The sequence below is a fragment of the Macrobrachium rosenbergii genome, chromosome 15, assembly GCF_040412425.1.
Source record: "Macrobrachium rosenbergii isolate ZJJX-2024 chromosome 15, ASM4041242v1, whole genome shotgun sequence".
Taxonomy (NCBI): Eukaryota; Metazoa; Arthropoda; class Malacostraca; order Decapoda; family Palaemonidae; genus Macrobrachium; species Macrobrachium rosenbergii.
This window is the reverse complement of record NC_089755.1, coordinates 44,767,501-44,794,279: the sequence shown is the minus strand read 5'-3', so window position 1 is coordinate 44,794,279 and position 26,779 is coordinate 44,767,501. Positions and strand designations below refer to the sequence as shown.

Below are 26,779 nucleotides of genomic sequence, written 5' to 3'. Positions count from 1 at the left end.
GATACTAATCATAGAGGTTTCCCCCTTAATGCATGTTTGCCAAGAAACTAGGGGTATGGAAATAAATTTGTTGTTACCCCTTGAGAAAACTCATGTTTCACAGGAGCCATTGGAGAATTCCAGCATAAAGTTATTGTTAGGGTACCACTCAATGGGAAAAGGTGAACGATTGGCTGACAAAGGAAGAGAGCTGGGTCAATCACACAGCACTTCAACCAGAGAATCAGCAGATTGGCTAAGCACTCTGCCAGAAAACAATGAGGAACTGTAAGTACCAAGCAAAGGAGGAGGATGAGGAACACTTTCATAATCATTGAAGAAGTTACGGGAAGAGAATAATGAACACAATCAAGTGTTCTACAGATGATAGAACCTAATTCCATCACTGCTCTGAGAACTGAAAATGAAAATTGAAGTTCTCTGTAACTAGTCTACATCAATAATGCAAAATATCCCCTCCCAAATTTTTTTTTGCACCAATGTATCAACAAAGTAGCTTTGTAATTACATGCTCAGAAAACCTCACTTTACATGGAAAATACATACAATATAATGTTTGTGTAACTACTGCATTTTACAATAAATTTCTAAATCATTTGAATAAATTTCTAATATGCACCATTTGAATATTAAACCACTCCACCATATGCACCCACGCATCCATAAAAGAAAATTGAATACAAAACTAGAAGAGGACGAGTTTCTACTCATCTTGAGGAGTGGGCTATAGCTGAATTTTCTTATGTTGCAGCAATCAACTATCACACTCCAAGTAAATAATTACAGGTAATCTAATGCTACCCAGTATAAAAATATGTGCATATCACAAGACATTCTGATGTACAAATGTAGCACCATGATATTTATTTTTATATTTTAAAAGTATTCTACAAGTGAAGGTTACGGAATTAGCAAGAGGAAACCTGTTAATTTGTAATTAAAGGAAAACCAAGATACTAGTGATAGAGGAACTACACCTGTATGATTACTTAATATTATATAGTTCACCATCTTCAATCATTCCCTTCATTTATAAATAGCTCAATACCCATGAAGAGAGAATTATTGCAAGATGTACATGTCTACATGATTACACTGCAATTTAATTATTGTATATTATGTTGTAACTTAAGGATGATATCTTACATAATTACAACCTGACAACAACAACAACAACAACAACAAAAATATGGCAAGACTTAACATTTTTCCACTCATTTCATATAAGTCAATTTCTGGCAATGAACTGGTGTAGCAATGTGTTCTTATCATTAAGGGAGACTGCTGCTTTTCCATACACCAAACCACTAACATGGTTTGGTGGATACACCACTAACATGGTTTGGTGGATACGGGTCAATTACTACAAGTAATCCTCATCCTTTTACAGAACTGAACAGATTATGTGATAAGAATGACAACCTTGAGTCTATTCAGTACAGTTACCAGCAACAAGGAATAGTGAAGGACTTGGACTCTACAGCACTATTGAAGTCTTGGGTAAACAAATTATTAGCATTATAAAACAGATAATACATCTAATTTACTAAGAAACATGTGCCTTAACTGGCACATTGTATCGCACCAAAAATTTTTGGCAACATCCTTTGGGCTATCCCTATTAGAGTATGAAAATGACTTGGTGTTATAGTTTTGTAAAAATAATTTATACAATAATGATGATAACACTAAAATAAATCACAGAAGTAAGAGAATAATATAAACCAGTCATTGTTTCTTAAAATGCCTCATCTGTGTCAGAAATTTCATATTTTTTTTTTACCAAAGCTAACAGGGTAACTGGTGTACAGTACTACTTTTATTGTAAAATATTCAAATATACTACACTTGATTGTATTCATATTTACTTGCCTTTGTGCCTTGCTCAGTTGCAATAAACAGCCTGACTGTCAACACTATGACAGATTTTGATCATCATCCGCATAGCCAGTATAGTCAGTGTTGCAATTTTTAGTATAAAGGAATTCAAGGATGGCAGTTTAATTGATTAGATACATAAGAAAACTGCTAATAAGTATGACTAGCTTTGCAAATTAAGGACAGCAGAACCTATCTGGTGTCTCTGGATTTGTCAACTAACAAGTATCATATTTTTGGCAGATGTATCCATAGTGACAATCACAGTTTTATATATAATTAAGTATGGTTTGATAGCATCGCAAGTAACAATTATTTTAAAATACAGTAAACCCCCGTACTCACGTTCTCAAGATTCGCGGACTCGCGTATTAGCGGATTTATCTGTGGAACGTATCTACCCATTATTCGCGGAAAATTTGCCCATTCGCAGTATTTTTCACCGAGAAATATTCACTAATTACTGTATTTTCATATAATTTTCATGACTAAATGCACTTTTTGTGATAAAACTATTAAAATACTCGGGTATAAGCATTTTTAGAGGGTTTTTCTTGTGTTTAAACTATCAAAATCGGCTGTTATAAGTGTTTTTAGAGGGGTTTTAAGTATTTGCAGATTTTAGCTATTCCTGCAGGGGAAGTCACATCCCCAAGAATACAGGGGGTTTACTGTAATCATTGACTTATAACCATTTCTTGATCACAACTAACAACTGTCTTTTGACAAAAAAATTTCTACAGTACTATTCTTCCTAACTGCAAGCTAAACTGAATACTTTTGCACAAATATGTGAAGTGTTATGAAACACACTCACCAAACTTAGTGTACAGTGGCCTGGTGCAGCAAGTGTTTTGTGGCCTCGTCTACAACATCACCAAATCCAAGTTTCCGAGTTGGTTTAGGGAACCCATGTCTCAGAGAAGCTCGTTGCCAGCGTTCAGCAAACTCCCTGTACCTTTCACATTCTCTGGAGATTAAATTACATCACATTAGTATTTTATGTTAAGATCAAGTTAAATCACATAGAGAATTTAATGAGTATTTTAGATACTCAAAGAGCTGAAAGTTTACCAAACTTAATATTTACAATAATGACAATTAAAAACCTGAGCTTTTGCAAATACAGTACAGTTACTCACTTTATGGGTGGACTATCAAGAAGGAAGTTTGGATTAGTTATTGTTTTTAACACTTATTAAAAGAATATGAATCGAAGCAGATGACCTTAAGATACAAAATGATGCTTGTTTTCCAAATCTGTGATATTAAATAAGCATTCTGTTGGAAAAGAATGCAACATCACCTACTCCTGGGATGAAGAAAGTCTTCTTAACATCTTTAAACACAAATGACCGCATGCATTCCAAAATAAGTAAAAAAAAAAAACTTTCAACTTTATGCACCTTATGCTTGTGCAATTTCTACTCTACTATATACTGTACTCCTGAAAGCCAACCATTCCCATTTACAATCATCAGTTGCACATAACTGTCAGCATGCAGGCAGTTATGGTTATCATTATTATTCAACAATTTAGTGGGAACCAACATCAAAAAAATCCCTGGCACCCATATAGGTTGGTCTAAAGGATTCATTTTTTACAAACAAAATAAAATGCCTACTATTTACAGCATCAATATTAAATCACTGAAAATGTTCAGGGTATAAAGGATGGAAAACAGAAAAATCTGAGAGCTGGAATTCATACTGGTTAAAATTTTAACTGATAATGAATTTAAAGACTGTTTCGATCTTTAGGACATCTTAAAGAGATGCTGTGTTTCCATAGTTGCCAATTTCTTTTATCTACACAGTAATTTCATTCTGTTATTGTGATCTTTTATTAAAAAATACAACTTTTCAGTGGTTAACACATTACCCAAATAGAGATACATTACACTTCTGCATTTGACAATACAAACTTCAACCTATCAAAGGCATTTTTAAGCGCAGTCATTGTTTAATACAGCATGACCAAAGTACTGGGCTGGTGACTTCAGTGCTCAGTGAAGCTTTGACCAAATTACTGTATCAGCAGGACTGCTGAACTAAAAAATATACTATGGTAATGGACTATTACTTTGAGTATTACATTGTGTGTCTGGTCAAGTTTTATATATATATATATATAGTAAGTGGGACATTTTCATGAAAGGTTTTACCATTTGTGACCCCTTATGGTAAATGCAAACTTCAATTTAATTTTATAACTACAAAATCATTTGTACCAAGCCCACTAAACAGTATTAAACTATTAACTGAATAAAAACAGGGATAAATATAAATGTTACCAACGTAAGCAGATACAGTCCCTCGGACACTATTCACAAGGCTTCCAAACAAAAACGGTAAAGTGAAAAAGGAATACACAAATGTATTAAAGATTGCCAAGGCATTATTAGTTGATGGAAGTGCTAAAATGTATTAAAGATTGCCAAGGCATTATTAGTTGATGGAAGTGCTAAAAGATCCTGAGCTTGCATAAAAACAGAACAATAAGAGTGAAAAACATCACAGCAAGGCACAGGGTAAGGAGGTTCATATGATAATATCTACAGTTGAGATTCACACTAATGAAGAGATGGTGAGAGAGATGTTTTACCTCACTTATTAGTTTCAACCCTCAAAATAAGATTCTGGTAAATTCATGGCCAACTGATTCTGGGTACCAAATTGCAATAATTTGTACTAGGTATATGCAAATACTGATTGGTTTTAGACCAGTCACTCTAACAAGGTTAGCATAAAAGAAATAAGTCACTGAGTTAAATTTCCAAAAGTTATGTGTGTACATATGTCAGCAACATGTACAGAAATAAAAAATATCTACAATAGTTTTAATGCAGAAAAACTAAGACTTTCAAATTAAATCAATTTGCCAAGTTAAGCAATTCTTCACTTTGAACAGAAGGAGAGTAATGCATTAAAATAACTAATCTACTAAAAAAATTTGCAATTATTACAATTGTAAATTTCTCTGGAATAGTAAACCTTAACTTTGAATAAGCAGTTTATCATACTATTAAGCATAAAACAAATATTTTAATCCAAACTTCGCGTGATAAATAATCATAGTTTGAAACACTGCAAGATATGCAGCATGAAGTATATACATTGCTCTGTATCGGTGAACTACACTAAAGGTCATGCTCTTCTACACTAAACAAATTTATAAAAGGATGGCGATGCTTACCTCTGCCAATGATAGCATGAAAATAACAAAGATGCATTTATGTACACAAATTTTAAAGGAAATATGAATATAACAACATTCACCCTACATAAATAGCAGGATCTGTAGTTATATCAAATCAAGTCTTGAATAATTTCATGGTCAAGCTTTTATTGAGTCAGAAGCCTTAATTGTCCCCAAAAAATTAATTCCTAACTGCTGGACCAAGAAATGCCAAAAAAATTCAAGTGATAATTACAAGTTATGAAAAAAAATCGTGGACATCATATCTTTCCTGAAGTACAGAATTACCATAAGTGAATCTTTTAAAGCAGCATATTGGTCACAAGAACCCAAGATACTAATTTAATAAAATTTTAAATCGTATCATACTTATCACAGGGATAACAATTTAAATACTATATAAACTTGCCTAAAAAATATTACTAGGCTTTTGATTGTTATTAAATTACACAATTCAATTTGATTAGTGCACAGTATATTCAATTACTACTACTACCATCCATAAATATTTTTCATATTTCTTGACGTATTGTTTCTAAACGTTCCACATCTAATGACAAATTGGAAGGTAAGTAGTCAAAATAAAATGGATGAGAAGACCGGAATATCCTGCAGTTTTGTGTTGTATCTCATATGGATACTTTAATCAAAGGTTTACATTTAATGTCACCATAATTCTTTCTTAAGGGCTCTGAAATTACAAACTGGAATTGTCAGGGACGTTTTGATATAATCATTTCATTACTCAATATAACACATGTGGGTTACCTACTCTATAAAACATCCTCAGAGATTTAAGCTAAGTGGGATTGCATTAAAAAAGTGATACAATAATGTACCTAACATGGTTCCTATATAATGGGACTTTTGCACAACGAAAGGACATATCACAAACCACAATCTGAGTAAGCAAATTTACTGTTTTCATAGAAAATAGAACACTACCTAAAAAGCTACATCAGGTACAAATATAATGGAACATACAAAAAATTTCAGGTATCCTGTGCATTTACAATACAATATAGTACAAAAATACATTTTTTATACATTAATTTTTTAATAAATGCATTACTTATAACAACCTATTTCATGGTCGTGAAATAGTCACAGATACTTTAGAGCATCTTGAGAAGAAAACAGCAGTCAACTGGTAGTACTGCACATGTGTGAGTTGAGGCTAAGTCTTATTTTTCAAATCCTCTGATTCATTAAGCTGCAAGAAATGAATGGGGCTGGTACACAATACACGTGGGTCTCCTCTATAACACATCCTGTGTCAGCATTACTGGGTAATTTATACACTTTTGCTGCTAGAACTTCTTGACACTAAGCACAAAGATAACAAAGCAAAGAAACCTAAATACAAAAAAGATGATATAAAAATAATGTAATTAATATACCAATCCGCAAAAAAAAGGCGAGACCACATACTGTATATACTTGCATATCATGCAACTTTTGAAGAATGAATTTTGAAGCTAATTTTAAGGAAGTCACATCATACACAAGATATAAAATTAGTGTATGTAATATTCACATATTAATATATAAAATACAAACATAATGAATATGCATCTCTTCCATGGATCTTTTAAAAAGTTATGCTTCATTTCACTGTATCCAATAATATTGTATGTACTCTCATATTACTATTGTATTATAAAATACAAACATAGCAATCAATGTTTTGTTTTGGGAATCAGCTAAGGGCAATTTATGGGGTAAGTTTATTTCGTTGTATTTAACTCAATTCAGAGGGATTTTCTTGCTTCTAGTTAGCGTAAATGAATCTCTGGATACTCTGTTTATATGGGACAATGTTATTTTTCGTCATATGAAGTGTTTTTAAGTCGAAATATGACAAATACCTCTCATTGTGAACCAAATTTAGTTATTTTTTGTTAACAGATGGTGTTGGGGGCATGTTTTTCGAGTAAAAAATCAACAGATTGCGTTGGCTATTTTCATCATAATATGAGCTTCAAGTATTTATCTTTTTTCAGTGTGAAAACAGCAGTAAAATGTGTTCTTTCATGCCCAGTAGTTTTGATTTAAATACTTTTCTCTCCAATTTTATTTATGGTTGAGCCTGAAGGCATATTGAAGTTTACGAGAGTTTCGTCCATGTTGCCAGTGCTCGAAAATTTACAGTCATTAGCAGCTTGAACACCATATTCTCAGCTTTAGCTACAACTTGCAACTTAAATTTAGCAGTATATTTCCTTGCTGATCTTTTCTCCAAAACGATTAAGGGTATAATGTAAAAATATATCTTTCCTATTCTACTTTACATCATTTGTATCATAACTACGGTAATTTTTTTTTTTTTTTTTTTTTTTACTATCGCATAATGGTTGAAATGCAAGCAAAACAGCTGTTGTTAACAGACTCGGTTGTTCATAGCAAAACAGCTGTTTCTCGTTCAGTTATTAATGGCTGCACGTTTACACGAGTATAACGTTACTAACGATACTGTTATCATTAATTTACTTTTTTTAACTTATTTAACTAGAAGATGGGATAGATAAGGAGATGGAGGAAAAGAGGTTAGTCTATTATAATTTGGCCTCTCAAAAAACGAACTCGCATGATACACAAGATCCATAATCAAATCATTTTTTAACTGAAAATTTGGGGTCAAACGATACTTGAGATCACACATTACGAGTATATACGGTACTTTATAATTAATGAACTATCATAACACAATTAGTTCTCCTCACTGAAAAACGGAGAAATCCAGTACTTACCTAACCAGAATGAGTTTTGGTAAGCATCATACCCACTAGAAGACTCCAAAATGTCACTGACCAGTTGTTACATCAGAAATTATTTTCAGAAGTTATTTTTAGATCCCAATATTCATATTTGAAAACTAGGAAATCACAAATCACCTTACCATGTTAATGAAAAGCTATATTTTATAATGCCTAAATCTAAAAATGTAATTTTTTTTTAACAGAAAATTTTATGAACCAGTAAAAATAAATAAAATGACTCTCTCTTACACCTACAACTTTGAACTTTTGAAAGCTCAACACTGTCATACAATGTAGCAACAATATAATTTCAATGTACTATTGCATTATGCTGCCATCACTCCCACATAGCCTTCCATTGTTGCTGATCCAGATATGAAAACATATGGATCACATATCACGTATGTGTGATGTATAAGTCGACTGCTTTGATCTGTGGCTGTCCCTACGAAAGCAATGATTTTACCTAACCACTATGATGTGTGAACAAAGCAGTCTCCAAGGCACTTTACTGCCACCAAATTTACAGTATATCAGACAAAAGATTTCACTAAGTGTTTTTAATGAATTTCTTTCTTGATGTCCAATACTTTATCTGAAGACAGTATTTCATTACTGCATACACCTGAAGTTATCTGTTCTGGGTGATTATTGTTATTACTCATTTTCTCTTTCAGACTACTTTCTTCCAAAGGTTGAGAATTTTCACTAAGCAGTCAGCGTAAATGTACTGGATAGATAACTGAATAATGGTTATTCCATAATGTTCTATGTCTAAATTCTAAAAGGCAATCTTTATCATCTATAGGATGATTGTATTATTTACCATCATGGAGTTTGCGTTCATTTGGTTTGGTGGTCTGTCTGTTTGGCTCTCTGTTGCACCAAATAAAAACCAATTATTGATTTCTGAAAAATGCTTTTAAAGGATTATGTTCCATGAAAAAACTATATGTAAGTATGGAATTTAATCCTGGGCAGGATCCAGTTTCTTTTACCTTATTTACTTTTAGTTTACCTGGTGTTCATTTACTGAAAACGACAACTTCTATCAGTTTTCAGATATTTAAGATGACAGAAATTTTAGGAAACTAATTATCTCCTACTGTTCCTTGTTCTTTCTACAGTGATGTGAAAATTAATTGCTGCATTATTATGTTAAACCACTCTTCTATCACTATTTATGGAATTAAACAGAATTTAGTAGGTTTAGTTCAACAAAGCAGAAATTCTGCTATCATCATGGTGCTCACTACTTAGATAAACTCTTATTAGATTTTGATCTAATATAGCTAATATCAGTATAAATAAAACTTCTGATCTAAAATTAAAAAAACCTTTAACCAAGTTTGACTACTGCAATTCATTAACTAAAAAGATTAGTCAGTAGTGCTGTCTACACTAATTTCTGTGTTTAAGAAGAAGAATTCACTTACTGCAGAGAAGCATTAAGTTCTTCCAAAACCCGATGGTGTAACCTCATAACTGCAGTACCTTATTAAAAATGTTGCATTAATTTTTCATTCTCCTCATATATCATAAATATTGCCATCGATAATATTCCCTTAGCAAGATATACAAAACAACACTTTGTTGTCAATATCCCAAGTTTCACTCGAGAATGTTATAACATCCAAGGAAATTCCAAATTTCACACAAGCCTTGTTGTTAAAACAGCAATTTCCCCCACACTGTGGGTGGGCAGAAAATGACTGTCCATGTCAATGGAAGCCTAACACTTAATGCAAGGCTCACCATCAACACCAGGATAAAACTTTCCATAACCACAGGACAAAACTCACCAGCACTCACTTTTACCAATGACATAAATCAAGTGGAAAATAATGCCTTTAGCAATGCATACTTAAGACAAAACATAAAAAACGAAAAGCTCGGTCAATACACTCACAATATAAATATATTACCACAGAATATCTACCTAAGAAGCATTAACTGGAAGTTATGCTAAACAAGGTTCAACACAAATTACATAGAAATCAAAACAGTGACAAAAAAGCTGCCTTTATCACCTGTCTCTACCAAACACTGGCTGCCTGACATCAATGTGTAACTACAAGTATAAATGTCTAAGTTGTACTTAGATTTTATTCATTATGCACCTAAGAACTCTAGATCCTAAAACAGTTTTGAAAACACTATTTTTATCAAAATAACATTTTTCCTTTGCCTATATTTATAAGCAAAGGAAAAATTCTACTTCTACTAGAAGGACTGAGTTGTATTTTTGAAGACTTCTAAAAATTCAAGTTTCAAAAACCATACATCTCCCCTACATCAAGATTTCCTTACCAAATGTACTCTAAATCATAATCTTTTCTACTATATATTTTCTTCTTTGGAGTTGCCCTAATGGCTTCTGGAATTTTCTTCTGGTCACCTATCAAAGTATTGTACTGTCCAGATCCAATATTACTCAACTTCAAATATCTGGCAACCAGCAAAAACACTACTATCATCAGCAGTTAACATATTTTAAAGGAAATGGATGAACTGTTAACTTACACTACAATAATTATGTATATCTTGCAACCTAAAGGTATTATTAATGAGATCATTCCTTTTCATACATTAAAGCTACAGCAAAATGACAATGAACCAACTTTAAGCAAACTTCATTCAGTTTAAGGCTGACGATACCTTTTTAGGGAAAAGGACACTTCATTCAATCTATGACTTACATTACTGTTTTACGGAACTAAAGACGAGTACCTCATACAGTGCAATTGAATATTACAGTACCAAACTGAATCTAAATAATAATGCCATATTAAGTAACTTATGTTACATTACATAATTCCTGTTGCAATTAATACTTTCATAAACCATTTATAAGTGGAAAACCTAATGACAGAGAGGCTTCAACCTATAACATAAAAAATTCATCATCATCACCAATACACTAAGAGAACAAGACAGTGAAAAATTTATGGATTGTATCCTAAAGTTATTATAAAAGTTGCTCTTCCTCCCTCTAATAGTAACGCATGTGCAGGCTTTAAGTGTATAACTAAATGTAACTGTCAAAGGACAGACTTCAATTACATTAATGCACCAAAGAATATTATAAACAAAATGATGGGGAAGAAAGCTAAAGTAGTTTTCTCATGCCACAAAGCAACTGCATTAAGTCTGTTGGTTAAAGTTATACTTAAAACATTAGACTATTGGCATGCAATGCAATGGCATGACCAACTGTTAATATAAAGCACAAAAAATATAATTTCATTCCTTGTCCTAGTATAGTAACCATAGAGGGCAATCACACTTTCTAAGTAAAATATATATTAATTTATAATTTTGTTGAATTGTTAGTAAATGTGTTATTAGTTGCATTATGCTGAGAGACTGGTGGGGACCGTGGGGTTTTCAAAGCCTGGCGACTTTCAGCTCCCTCGGGAGGATGTCGAGCGGCAAGGCCCTGGCCCCTGACAGTGCCCACATGATTAGAAATTGCTTGGGAACGTTCAGCTTTATGGAATCTAGTGCGCTTGCTGTCGATAATGCGCACGCAATCAGTAGGGTGGACAAGCTCAGGACTGTAATACCAGTCAACATACTTGCGATATTCTTCCTGGCGTCGATGATCAACGTAACTGAATATGATCGATGCAGGTATCCAAATGATGACCGAGATGATAATGACAGTGCCCACAATATTGTCACGTATAATTGTCATTACCGTATCAATGTTGGCTTTTTCAATAATGTTCCAGAGACGTTCGATAAAATCTTGCACAACCTTCTCGCATTTACCCTAAAAATAGAAATTTTGTTAACAATATCAGTTCAGCTCCTAAAAACTGTAATTCTTAAAGCAACTTGCATTTTTCCTAGATATACAAACCTTCATCTTATAAAAGGGGCTACATTTCAGTGTGAGCTGAAGCAGCTGGTGAAACTTGTTAACATGAAAAATTTGTAAATTAATTTGTATTTTTCATAGCTAACAAACCTGCAGTCTTAACATTAAGATAAAATCTTTTAGTGCTAGCTGGAAACTGGCAAGAAAACAATATGAACTGTTTATGCAAGAAATTGGTGGCACCTGGCATCAGTTGCGGGGATGGGGGAGGAAGCAGGCAGCGACCTAATCTCAACCCCGTGACATATTTAGTTTTTTCCAGCCCTGGGTTAACTAGAAGAGAGGTGGCATAAGGTAGTTACAGGTGTGCAAGGTGAGTGTGGGAGGGAATCTCATCACTCACCTAGCTGAAGCTCACTTTTTCTTTGGGTACAGTGACAAACTTTCCCTATATATACAAAGGTATATACAGTAAGTGAGGAAGGCAAAAGTTCTTTCTCTTGATAACTAGGCCAACCTAGCGTTGGCCCAAAGGCTGGCAGACAGGTATTTGAGGAAGGTAAGAGTTCTTTCTCCTGATACCAACAATCTCAGTAACTACTGCGTCCTCTTCCGAAGGGAGACCAGACATGGCTGTTCACTGTGCTGAGCCAAAGTCCACCATGAGGCAGACTGGAGACATATCTTGGTAACTGACTCCATGGCCAGTGCTTCAGATGAGAGGACAACAATGCCCTTTGCATGGAGACTATTCATCAGCCCAAAGACAGACAGGTCCACCTGTGGGGGTTATGTCGCAGCATGCTTCAGCACAGTATTTTCTCTTGTACATTAAAAGAGGGAGACGTTTTGAAAATCTGACAGAGGAAGGGAGTTCTCAAACCCACTTTCTTCTGCACCAATGAGTAAGCAAGGACCAAGGCAGCTATATGAAGGGCAGGGTCCTCTCTGACCCTGGAAAGACCGTAGAACTGACAAGAATCAATATCATGGGAAACAAATCAGCTACATACCAGCTCCCAACCACGACACCTCATAGAGTCATCTCTTGGATAACATATGAATTGACTCATGCACTGACATTCCCCTATGCAAAAACAAGCCTACAAAGATACTAAAAATTACATTACAGGTAAAAAAAACAAAGCCTCAGCAATATTTTAGTGCTGTACTGCAGGGAAGCAATTTGAACTCAAAGGTAGCTGTAAGAAAATTGGATCTTCAGATGAGTGCTGGAACTCCCCCACTTTTAATTATACATTCATGTAATGATGTTAACAAGTTTCAACAATTGCAACAACTCATGCCACAAGGTGGCTCATTAAATGTTTATACTATGTAAAAATATAAGAATAAGTATTATATAATAATTTAAACTGACAAATGAAGCTATATCTTTATCTTTCATTGGGTACCCTTTTAATCTTAAGTATTATAACAGTAAGGTGACCATGACACTTCCAGAAGTAGCCATCAACATACTAGAAAGTTCTGTGTAAAGAAAAAAAATAAACATTCAACCATACACGATAAAAGGAAAAGACTTTGAACCCTGAAATAGGTATCAACAGCAAGTGGTAAATGTAAATATTGTACAGTGGTCCCAACTACAAAACAATGTTAACAGTTAAAAGGCCATGCCGTGAGTCTAAAAATACATAATGAAAGGTTAACATAGAGAATTTAGGCTAAAGGCCAAGTGCTGGGAAATGAGCCAAAAACATTTAAATGACTATGCAATGTAATTAACGGTTAATTAGAAAAGGACTGGGACATGTTGGTAATGCACTTTGCTCTTAAGTAAAAAAATATACATAGGTTTAACTAGATCACTGAGCTAAGATTCCAAGTTGGACAAGGCTGTCTTGAAGGATTTTTCTTACAAAACAGAACAAAATTTTACAGAATAAAATACAAAACCATATAATAAAATACCTGGTTGCAAAATCCTTGATAGCATGGTGTACCTTCTGGGTGAGTGTCATTCACAGAAACAGGTTCGCATGTTTCATTAAGAGCTTTGCGACAGCATCTTTTGCATGCATTTTCCTCTGGGAAAGAAATTCATTTAGTCCTTATACAGCCAAGTAATGACCTTAAAATCATAAATCATATAAAATACTTTTTCCACACTCCAAGTTTCCAATACTTTACTTTGTGTAAATTAATACCAACAACATTGATAATTTTGCTAAAATTAAAAGACTTTTTTGTATAAATTAATATCAACAACATTGATAATTTTGCTCAAATTAAAAGACAAAGAAGTGAAGTGCTTGATAACTGCAATCACTATCCATTGGGATTCCACAACCCAAAAATAAAGTTTATTTTTAAATAAAAAGTATTTTTCAACTTCTTAGTGCAATCCCTGGCTGGGGTTGCTGTTTTCAGAGAGCCTTTTCCAAGTATTTCTACCTTGCATCCTCCTTTCATCTGTTCCTTTTGTCTCTCAAGTTATAATCTGCAAGTCAGCTGACAGGTAAATTGGGATATGGTAAGATTCTGGCCTAAATGAATATAATAACAGTCAGTAAATGGTAAGATCCTGGCCTAATTGGACATAACAATACAGTCAGCAGTGGATGCTATTTGGCTGTGGTTGAGTGAAGCAAGCTGGAGATGGGGTAATTCACTGTGAGTACGAATGATGAAGATAGGTAGGGCTATTCAAGCACCTGCTCTCATTTGGCCTTCATGATGACTTTTTATTTTAAATATCCACAGCAATCACTTCTTAGTGCAATCTGCCTCTAAATTTCATTTATTAGCTTTGCTGTCTTCCTACAAGGTTGTCAATCTTCTTCAACTTTACTTATTTAATCCAATTTTTACTTTATTGAAGAACAAAACTCTTTGATCAAGCCTCGTGAGATCACAAATGATTCCATAGTCTGTAACATTACGAAAACTAATTAAGTGATTTTCTTGTGATAGTTAATTTGTGCTTTCCAGTAGAGAACTGCTTTACCTTAAGTAAGTAACACATATCCTTTTATTACAGCATCAACATATGTATCATCTGTAATCAGCCTGAATATCCTCTGTTTCCATTTCACTATTTTTGTTACATTTATTTTATTTCTTAATCTGCAAAGGTAAGAGTGCATTATAGAACTATACAGAAATAGAATTTTTACAAAAGTTTTCTTGAATAATGGTTGCACAGGAAGAATTCCGATAGTCAGTTAAAGAAACTTCAGAACAACATCTTCATAAGAAAAACTTTCTGAGCACAACTGAAAAAGGAACTACTTCAAACTACATTATCATAGAAAGCAATTTTCTGTAACTTCAAAAGAAACACATTTTTCAAAACAAAGACAAGATCCTCTAGATAGTATTCTGACATTGTTTACAAGTTTAAATGTCATGTTTGCAGTAACTGCTACTACGGATGTAGCAGTTGGTCCCTCACTGTCAAGAGTATCAGAATAAGTGGGAAAAAGCTACACAACAAATAATATTCTTGCTAGACCCCTCCAGTCAGCCATAAAGAAGCATTCGAAGAGTATCTGTGATAATATTTAAAAGAAATTATCCATCCAGATTCAGAACTGCAAAGTCTCCTGATAAATGTCCTTATGGCCAACTTTAAACAATAAGACCTCAGGGTTTCCCTTGAAACAGGTTTAGTTATAATTTAACTTACTACACATTGTTACCATTATCACTGCATATTGTTAAAATTATCTTCTAGTTCTGATCATTCTATCATGTTACTGGTTGTAATTAATTATGATTATATTTCATTACTGATAAGTTTACAATTTTAAACTTATAATTCTTTTTTTATATTTGCCTCTTTTTTATGTATAATTAATTCTGACTGTATCTGTTAATATAATAAATGTTATGAGTAGAAAAAGGTGAAAATTGAGGGATGGATATTGTTACTGAACTTCCTATGATTCATCATACCATTAACATTTCCAAGAAGGACCCCATTAGCAGAAATAGTAGATGGTCTTTCATAACTAATCTAATCAGCAATATTACCACCATGTACAACTCTAAAGAGGTACCATTAGTTCAAATATTCCAAATTCTGTTTCCTTAAATTACATTCTATTCAACTACAAGAATTACTTGCACCTAACAACACATTCATATCAATACAAAACCACCTCCATATTGCCTACCTGTGTCGCACATGCAGCTGTGCAAACCTTTGGTTTCACAGAAGGGTAGGCATCTACCCTGGAAACACTGGCCTTTTTCAATACAAGGAGTGCCATCTTCCATTGGTTTTGCTTTAGGGCACTCAGCTTTTGTGCCTACACATCTTGCTTCGTGCTCACATGTTGCTGGTTGTTCCTCCCTACATTTTGCACCATGGGTCATGAACTGGCAGTCATGGCAGCACGGGGAATTTCTATCACTGCAGATGGCTCCCACACGAAGCTTGCAACTTTTGTTACAGCACCTATCCTTATTGTCTAATCCTGCAAGACCAGCGTCACATTCTTCGTCGCCCTCCACTCTCTGATTTCCACAGTATGACTCTTGAGGCTTTATAAAACAGCGACTGGATTTTGCAAGCAACACATTACGAATCGATCTGAGACTGCATGGAGAAAATTTCTGAAGGGAGATATATAAAAATATAACCAACCATGTAATAACATCAATACAATAAGAAAAATGACATTTTAATCTGGTCATAATCACATACAGCCTACCATTGTGATCTGAATGTCACCACACATATATTCTGAGGTCTTGAGGGTGGAAAAAGTAGGATAACTAAAGCTGATTTTCCCTGTGCCCAAGACCCATTGACAGGTAACACTAATCCTCTCTTTATTACCTCACCAAAGTCAAAACACAAAGAAAAAATCTAAATAACAGTATTATAAGACAACCCTTATCAGATGTTAACTTCCTTGCTGATAGCTGGCTGACTTGGAGGACTCACACAACATAGCACCACTTTACCTGAATTCTCCAATTCCTTTCAAGGGAAATGTCTAAAATTCATCGACTAAGAATGTGGGTCATTACATACAAAAAAAAAATATACCTTAGTTTAACCAGACCACTGAGATGATTAACAGCTCTCCTAGGGTTGGCCCGAAGGATTAGATTTATTTGATGTGGCTAAGAACCACCTAGCAACGGGACCTACAGCTTATTGTGGAATCTGAACCACATTACTGTATAACGAGAAATTAATTTCTATCACCAGAAGCAAATTTCTCTAATTCTTCCTTGGCTGCTCGGAGAATTGAACGTGGGCCCAGCAGAGTGCTAGCCAAGAATGATACCAACCCGTCCAATGAGGAACTGTCATTACATACAACTAATGGGTTTCTGGAGAAGCAGAAAATATTTTATACTAACAAAACTGTATAAGATCACATGATAATTTAGAGCTCTTAACCACAGAAAGTGTGCTTTCATGCAAAAATTACAAACCAACATTTGGAAAAAGACGAAAGCTCAAGCTTTGTACTTACATTATTGTTGATGTCATACCCTGACACAGAGTATGTAAACATAACATAGGAACCACCATGTTTAGATCTTGGACTGCATTCTGGGTTGTCTGGGTCATGCTCTGAGCCCCAGTTGTGACCAAATTCATGAGTTGCTACAAGCTCAGCTTCACGGGTAATAACTTTCTTGTTATAATGATTCCTTGATGAACTTAACCCCGAATTCAGGTACAGCGTTCGGCCGTCCTTAAAATAATCTAGAGAGAAAAAAATATGCTGAGATGTAATAGAAGTACAGTGACAATATGAGATTTTTATATCAAAATGACTTTTTAATAGAACACCATCATCAGTTTACAGTTGCCTACTCCTGCAGTCCACAGTTCCTCAGATATACTCAAAAGGTAAAAAAGAACTGTTCAAATGTACAACAGCTTGGTTTTGTCCACACTCACTTCTGGAAGTGTGGAGTTTGGAGGCAGAAACAACTTAAAACAGGGCAGGAAATCAAAAGGTCTTTGCACTAACAAGATGTCAAGAGGAGCAGTAGGATGTTTTACAAAAAGTTGTACATAAAGAAACTAGACGATTAAGACCACCATAAACATGGCATAGTACCTATGTTTAAAGACCCCCAACTTATCAGATTTTGTTACTTATCGTCAAGTCTGGGAAACAGACTTGACCAAACGTGAAGTCTGGGAAACAAAATAATTATATTCTGTACTTTGGTTTTGCGAATGAAGTATGTGTGGTTATTTTTTATTGTGATTGGGGAGGAGTAGGCAGATGTAAACTGGTGGGGTTCTCTTAAATATCTCTTAATGAGCACATCAGGTAAATTTAAACTGTTCAAATCATTTAAATAATCTTGGGGATTTCCCACTACAAACTTGAGGTAAATATTATTCCAGTTCCATGCAAACTTCAAATTAGCAAATGTGGAAAAAGACTATAAACATGGCTAAATGCCATCAGTATCATAACTTTAATAACTACATCATTTACTTCACCAAGAACAGTATTGTATAATATATAAAACACCTCAGTAACAAAACACCAATTATACAGTATTTTGCTTGGAAAAACTGGAAAGTATCAAAACTCAAAGATAAAAAATATCCAATGCTGCTGTGCTCTGAAAGGTCAGAAATAATTTTACATTACATTCAAGATTTTATCCAGTTAAGTTATACCAGTCCTCACTTCTTGGTACTTGTCAAGTAAGATCCCTTTCAATTACTATAAGTAACTACCATACCACAGGTTAATTCAGTTTTTATTTATCATATCATTTTCTGATACAGCAGAAAAGTCAATACAGTATACCTCACCACTGATGGGATTCTGAAAACTATCTTCCTCATCATCATTACAATTATCATAATTACTACTGAGAGTCATGGAATTGCCTCAAGTGCAATTAAAAAATACAAAGAAGATTAATATGAATGGATATGAGATGAATTGCAAGGTAGAAAAGGACAAAGAGAGAAAGTAAAATATGAGGACTAAATATAGGTGATGATTACTAGTATTATCATAAGGTAGTTTAAAAAAGGAGGAATAGAATAATTTTTATATATGTGTAAGTTCTAACATCTATGGAAAAATGTACAGGTAAATGGAATGCAGTATTAAATACATGATTTGAATACATTCTCTAGCTTTACATTAGAATTAAACATGCATAAAATGAGTGAGAATGTAAATGACAACCAAAAAAGTCATGTAAGGCACCTTGGGATCGATGAAGTAAGAACCTGTACTCATGGCAGGTAAAAGTATATATATGCTACTGCGTTCTTACTAAATGTACAGTACAAAGTTGCAACTTAAAACCATTCATGATGCTTATGAACTTAAAATACTGTGGCTTCTTTCTTACTACCTTACACATTTTGAGGTTCTCAAAAAAGTTTATCTTACTCTACTATAAAAAGTTAAGTATACCTTAGTTTAACCAGACCACTGAGCTGATTAGCAGCTCTCCTAGGGTTGGCCCGAAGGATTAGACTTATTTTACGTGGCTAAGAACCAACTGGTTACCTAGCAACGGGACCTACAGCTTATTGTGGAATCCGAACCACATTATACCAAGAAATGAATTTCTATCACCAGAAATAAATTCCTCTAATTCTTCATTGGCTGGCCGGAGACTTGAACTTGGGCCTAGCATAGCACAGGTTACTGTAATACTGTTTTAAAAACTTTAACATACACAAGGCAATAAAACAGAGAACTGGTTTTATCTTTACAATACCCACCTGGAGTACAGATTCCACCCACAGAAGTCCTGCGAGGAGAGCCTACATATGCTAGCCCAAGAATTCCACCATCAAACCTTATATCCGTGAAAAGATGAGCTAAGCAATACTTCTTATGAGATTTCTCTTGGCTAAAGACCTTTAGAAAAAACAGTAGAAATGCATATAAGCTACAAGCAGCCATCAAAAGGGCTTCACCCAGTATTTTTTTAATAATAAACTATCCACCTAAACCAGTGACCCATCACAGGAATCATGCTATTTTACAATATTACACAGTTACCAAAAGCATTCTTTTACTAAATTTTTAAACAAAGATTCACTACCAAGACAAAGCAACTTAAAGGTAAAACATTTTATCCAACCCACTTAATAAAGTAGGCCTCACAATTGACAACATAAATTCAGCATTCTAAAAGTTGCTTAGCATCAAGTCAGAGTTAGCACTCTTTAACCATAATAGATTGTTACTGGCATCCAATGATCCCAATTACTTATATAAGAAATCAGATCTAAAGTTACAGTATATCAATAACATGACAGATTGGTTTTATGATAACACCCAGTCACATTTCCCCCCCTAAAAGGGCTCACCCCAAGGGCTGATACTTAAATAAGGAACAGTTAAAGATGTTGGACAGCTTTTATAAAGCTATTGAGAGTACAGTACAATATTTCAGCAAAAATCTAGCTGGCTGAAGCTAACAGAAACTAGCAATATTACTAATGGCACTATCCAGGAAAAGCTAATTGAAAGCAATTTCTTTGTGCAGTTCACTGATGGAAATGCAGCTAAAGTTGGAAAATGATTAAAAGAGAATTATTTATAAATACGGGAAAGTTAACATGGTTACAAGCTTTTATTAGCAAATACTGATAACTGAAACAAATAACTATTATCTGCTTTTGCTAAAACAAATTTTTTCATAAACACAAAGCTATCATTTACTAATACCAAAATAAATCAAGTCATTGTTGAAGAAATCCACAACTGTGTCAGTGTATGTATATAGTAAAGTATACAGTATATAAAACATGAAAAAGGTTTTGGTGGCAATGGGAGATAGCCAATGGGGATAAGTGGGCGGAGTCTGACCTGGCTTACCCCTAGCAGATGTCGTGATGCTTAAGTTCTCTCTTAACCTGCACTACTGTCCTTATTGACATCATTGTGTATCTCTTCACTATTCAAGTGACTCATGTGATTATGAGATTTTTCTAAAATCAAGTCATTATTAGCCATAAGCTTAGTCCTACAACAGAAAAAAAGAATTACTGAGTAACTTTCTCTTATGTAAGTGTACCTATTTTACTTAAGAGACTGAGTGAATGAAAGGTTTTATTTATCCAACATTAAGACTGCCACGATTACTGATAATTCAACTACAGGAGGTTCTCTATTTTATCACTTTTACATTCTCTGCTCTGTGCCCTTTCTACCTGAACTCACCTCAGGTTTAAGTTTCCATTTCCCTCTTTTCTCTATGATTTCCTGTTCTTTCTACACTTCTTTGTCTTACTATTTCTGTAATTATTGTTTTTCTGAACAACTATTTCTCATCCCTTCTCATAACACATCCAAAAAATCTGTCTTTCAGAATTCTTTTTCTTCAGCCTCTTGATAACATTTCTCTCCGCTAATTCCTCATTTATAATACAATAGGACATTCTTATTCCTTTTATTTACCTGAGCTCTGGCCATTTCTCTCCATTTCATTCATGCTACAATTACTCTCTTTCTACTGGCCCCTCAGTTCCTGTTTGACTCCAGTGTGTCTATCATTACAGGATTTTTTACTCCCTTCTTGTTCCCCTTAGTATCATAATGATTTCTCAACACTGAGAAGCTCTTACTCCTTCATGCATTATAATGTTATAATGAGAGAGAGAGAGAGAGAGAGAGAGAGAGAGAGAGAGAGAGAGAGAGAGAGAGAGAGAGAGAGAGAGAGAGAGAGAGTTGGTAAATAGAAACATTTAACTTTACATTGCATAAGGTTTTAAAAACTTTTAGTCAATGGAGTGTGATGAGAAACAGATTTTTATCGTTGTTTAACTGACAAGCAAATGACAGCATAAATAATTATTAACTGATTACAGACAAAACAGAACATTATAATATATACATATCAAATTAGGTTCACCTCATGCTAAAGCAATATAAATTCTAAGAGTAAATATGAAATGATCCCCACAGTTACAACTATTTCACCTAAAAATCCCAGAACCAATGTTAAAATTACTTCCAATGAAAGGTCCCACTGCCAGTTTACCTCTACATAAAATGATGTAATACGCCCTCTTCTTACGAAGATAACTGATAAATATAAAGCTGTGTCAAAGCATAAAACACAGACAATAGGTAAACTAGTTAAGAGTATGCTATATTTACAAGGATACTCAAAATATAATGCTTTTAAAATTACATATTAGAAAAATAAATTAGTGAAACTAAACATGAAGCACAAGTCGCAACGCATCCTACCTCTAAGAGCTTACGGACATCCCAGTGATCTGCCTCCATGTTGTAATGCAACTGGTTAGAAGTGACTGGTGTTGGCTCCTGGTGAACGAGTATCTTCTTCACAACAAATCCCATACCTGAGAAACCCCCTTTGTCTGTTGAGTCACTCCACAAGGTATTTTCAAAAATCTTATCAACCCGGTCAATTAAACTGATCTGGAATCATAAAGATTATTCTTACAATCTGAGTAAAGCAACTGTAAAAAGGAAAAATGTTTCTTGAGGCTTACATAATTTCTATATGAAAAAAGAAGCATATTTTGCAGGGCAAAAATAAATTTTCCATAAGGTTTGTCCATAATGTACACTTACAATGTAGTTAATTGTGGCTTTGTAGTTAGAACCACCCATCTCACGAAAGAAATGATAATCAGCAATCAATAACAAGGTACAACGTGACTTTACTACATCTTCATCAGAACCTTCTGCTTGCTGTCGTCTAACTCTGCTTCTTGGAGCTTCATCGAAAACCTCTTCAGAAAATATGTCCATCTCATCAGATATTCCATTGTTTTCAATCCATTCTTCTTCTGGTTCATCGTTCTCTGAAATACAATGCTGTAGTTACAACCAATGTACTAATTTGCATATAACCAAAAATGCTTTTAATCCAATTTGGACTCGAGGGTTTTCTTCATCATGGATAATGGTGCTCTGAATATCAATAATTCCATTACCAATACTCCACAATGTTATTAATATTCAATACTCTTAAGCAAGTTTCTACAAAAATTTCTTTCAATGTCACTTTATAATACTATACTATGTAGCATCATTTTCGTATAAACTATACTGTAGTTATGAATAAAAAAATTTCTATAAATAAAAGTGCTCAGTTCTTGTTTAAGTTAGTTTAACTTAAACAAGAACTGAGCACTTTTTGTATCATATTTTTTAGAAAAAGTAATTAGTTTAACTACTTTTTCTAAAAATATGACAATTTCCTCACCTTGTGTTTCATTTTCCACTTTTACATAATCACATATTTTTTGACCTTTGAAGTTTGGGGGTTGATCTTCCCAAGTATGCTTCACATCTGACCCTCGGTATGCTATCATGGACTCATTCTTGGCATCTGACAGATGCCTCCAGGATGGCTGTCAGGGTAAGCAGAAAATTAATTTATGCTTCTGAGAGGGAAAGGGAGCTGTATCTAGCTTGACAGGCAAGAGTCAAAAGCACTTATACTAAAATGATAAAAATTAAACAAGATATATATGCAAAGTTTATCCTATCAATATACTATCAACATAGTATTTACATGCACATATACAAATCATATAAAAAACATTACATAACTTTCATGTGTCAAGAGATACTAATACTTTTTTACATTTATTTTACTGGTCAAAGCAGAAAACTAAATTTGGCGAGACTTGGCATTACCAGTGAGACTGACATCATTGCTGATATACAGTATAAGCAATGGCCTGTCACCCCACTAAACAATTTGCTCTTTTGGTCAAACACCTTGCAGGCCTGGCAAAAAGAGCTAGGGGAAAGTACACTAAGTTAAATTATGGTTTACTATGAGTCCTAAACAGTATGATTTATAACCTTCAAGGTGGGTTTGGTACTCGTGTCTTTGATTTTAGACTGACAATCCCTCAAAGAATACAGTATTATTATTGAACAGTTTAACCAGTCCTTCAAGTCATTTTCTTAACACTCTTAAGGTTCACTTAAAGATTATATGGTACTTTTCTCTATTCATAAAAATCATTATACAATACAGTATAAACAATATATAAAGCGTACATGTAAAATAGCCCCACTTAGCCAAAAGGGTACCAGATGCTTTAAAACTCTGCTAGACAATTTTTTTAGATAAAAACAGATATGAACCCCATTGTAAAGATTTGGTTCCCCTGGGTAATACCTAGGAGCTCAGACAGGGCATATGACATGGTCTCCTTGGTTACTGACAGAACAGAAAGAGCTTTTATAACAAATCCAGATGTTGGCTTAGGAAAGGAGGGAGTTATCCATGTTTTGGCTATAAGTCCAAGTACAGAAAAGAAACCAATGCTCTACCAAGTTTTAGAATGGGCAGCTTGTTTTTATTGTCAAATCTTCCAAGTGTAACTGTTTGATAAGCTCACAAATATTGTTCAATAGACTCTTAACACCATGGGTAAATCTCATATTGGTGGTTTCACACAACTAGGCAGAGCTCTTTCAAAATGAAGGCATATCATATGTCTATACATCAAGTCTAGTTTGCAATTTCTCTCACTGAAAAGGTACCGACCTTCACGAAAAAAATTTACCTTTGCATTTTAGCAACCCCATTAAATCAAAGCCAAATCAAGGATTCTGAAAAAAAAAAATCCCACCTCAACATAAAAGACATCTTCTGGTGTAGTTATTGTTGCAGTCATAAGTCCATCCTCCATGTGAGCAGAAACTTCTGAGGCTATCTCACCATCCACATAGCCTTCGTAGAAGTTCTCTAGATCTGTTATGAATTCCAAAACAGGTTAATTCCAGAAGAGACTAATTCTGTAACATACTCTCCTTATTCATCAAAACAGATGATATTTTTAAGTAACATTAAACAGAAAAATGTAACATATTAACAATAACTCGGGTATATCAACTGAACTTTTGATTCATCTACGAGATAGTTTGCTAAAAAGAATAGTGATAAACTTATCCCTCTTTAACCTGTTTTCTTATTAGGCAACATTATCTCCAATACTGCGTATCTCTTCACCAGTCCTTTATACTTTTCAAAATGAAGATGAACATCACATATATACACAAATATAAATATGAACTACCAACAGGATACCTTTTGTATATACTGGTTAAAAATCTAAAAAAAAAAAAAAGCTTTATAATCTGCATGTCTTCCCTAATTATACCTTCCTTGCAAATATAATTAAAAATATAACAACCCTACCGAAGATAAATTTCAACTTACCAATGTCAATTGCTTTTTCATTACCAGCCCCATCAACTGAGTAAGCTTCAAATTCAGGATGTAACAGCCCATGCCGTGGATTCAGAATCAATCGAAAGTCTCTATAAAACATTATGAATATTAATGCCACCATATATCTAGAATCTCTTTCTTACATTTAACACTCAAATAAGATATTTTATTTAAAAATTAATCTTTACAAAAGGTGATCTAATCAACTTCATATTAGGATTATCTTACAATTATACCTCAATAGTCTAGGAAAGGTAAATACATCAATACTAAGTTACATGGCTTAAGCTTACCGTCCCAGAGCATTGAACTCCACTTTCTTTACATCATCGTCTAAATAAGGACTTTCCCTTGCATTTCGTTTTACAATGCGATGGGTAAATGCAGATGAATCTATAACTTCGTAATACTGAAGACTTGGATGATCTGGAACAGACCCATGGACTCCTGAAATTGATTAATATAAATATTACATATGGATGGCAACTATAGTCTTATGGTTAAAATAAGATTTGTGGGGGAGGAACAGTGGGGTCAACAAATAATCAAGGTATGTCAAGCTAGTAAATACTGTTTCACTATGATTTTTCGAACTCTAGGTTACGTCAGATGAGATCCAACCTGGTATATAATGGTGCCCTAGGTTAGGTTAGAGTAAAGAAGGTAAGGTTAAGAGAAACCCTTTCACCATATGATTTAGCCTAGACTTCCATGCCATGTTCAGTTAGGAGCTGGAGTCTTAGGTTAGTTAAGGATGCATCTCTGTATTCAGGCCTACTGACTATTTATTGTATTCCATCGTGAAATAACCCCAGCTTACTATTTTGGTCCCACACTCTTGGTAAGACTTGCAGGGTGTTGTAATTGCTTAACCACATTTACTGTACACCATAATGAATCTCGAAGTCCTCCATATCACATAAAAAAGTACAAGAAAAACTATGTCACACTGGTACTCAAATATAGGTTTTAAAGTAATATTTACTGATGTCTCTCATATTTTGAGCATATCTCACCATTCCTGTTCATATTATTACCTGGTACAGAATTCCCCCAAAATAAAAACTTGGTTCCCACTGAAGCAGCCCCCATAATTTTTTGATGTAATGGAAAGGGTTAGATTAGGTTTGGTTACAGGGTACGTATTACCTACAAAACAGTGGTTTGCCACTGTGAAAAACTGTAGAACACTAGCTTATTAAACTGAGCATCTGCATATGAAACTAAAAAAAATTAGGACATTCTCTTTGGAATTTTGACAATTATAAATTATGAGCAATATCTCAAAGGCTAACAATTCATTCCTGAAGGCAGTGGTATTGAATAAACTTGATGTGAGCTATTCAAGATGTTGAGATACGAAATAATAACCAGAAATTTGCTTAAGTAGGCTAATTACACAATTGGGCTTAATCACGAAATAATGCCCAAAATATGGGCTACCCTACAGGAATTTACCTATCTCCCTAACGTAAGTAATTAAGGGCTACTTGTGAAACATTGCCCATGCAATACAAGTATGGGCTTCGCTCAAAGCCTGGCCTAGTGATAGGCTATGGGCGTTCCTCTCTTTTGACCAGCATACCGTAACGTTGGCCCCTAACTTCCTCTTACTCATTCAGTTTTGTTGGTCCTGTGCCAACGATAAATTTAGGCTGGGGCAATTTACCACTCAACGCACTCACCTCTTACGAAATCCCGCGCAGATAGTTTTAACAATATTAATAAAAACACAGTACTGAAAGTCCCCATGGCGTTTTACACAATTCGTAAATAAACTGAAACCATTATCACTTTTGGATCAGATAAAACCAGAGTGGGTTGACTGTGCAACGCACGTGAGTCATGCGGCTCGTAGAGTCGTGTATCGAAGCGTTGCTCGTACTCGCTTTGTTTACACTGAACTGAACTTGAATGCCAGATGCACGACAGCTTCAAATATCATAAAATCACTCT

At 34.2% G+C, this 26,779-nt stretch overlaps 1 protein-coding gene across 3 annotated transcripts; it reads right to left on the bottom strand.

Annotated features, from left to right (window-relative positions):
* Positions 1-1,205: 1,205 nt before the first annotated feature.
* On the bottom strand, positions 1,206-26,729 carry LOC136846621 (ADAM 17-like protease). 3 transcript variants are annotated; one of them, XM_067117523.1, is made up of 14 exons: positions 26,509-26,729; positions 25,117-25,270; positions 24,812-24,912; positions 24,222-24,343; positions 22,835-22,982; positions 22,198-22,430; positions 21,847-22,041; positions 19,365-19,503; positions 17,119-17,354; positions 15,802-16,243; positions 13,595-13,710; positions 11,415-11,611; positions 9,273-9,330; positions 1,818-2,848 (listed from the first exon to the last, which is right to left on the bottom strand). In XM_067117523.1, exons 1-13 carry the CDS (start codon positions 26,573-26,575, stop codon positions 9,285-9,287), a joined length of 2,196 nt encoding a protein of 731 aa, XP_066973624.1. In that variant the 5' UTR covers positions 26,576-26,729; the 3' UTR covers positions 1,818-2,848; positions 9,273-9,284. The 3 variants fall into 3 exon arrangements, with proteins under 3 accessions (XP_066973623.1, XP_066973624.1, XP_066973621.1); XM_067117522.1 differs by lacking the exon at positions 9,273-9,330 and having other exon boundaries at positions 1,206-2,848; XM_067117520.1 differs by lacking the exons at positions 1,818-2,848; positions 9,273-9,330 and having other exon boundaries at positions 10,184-11,611; positions 26,509-26,724.
* Positions 26,730-26,779: the final 50 nt, after the last annotated feature.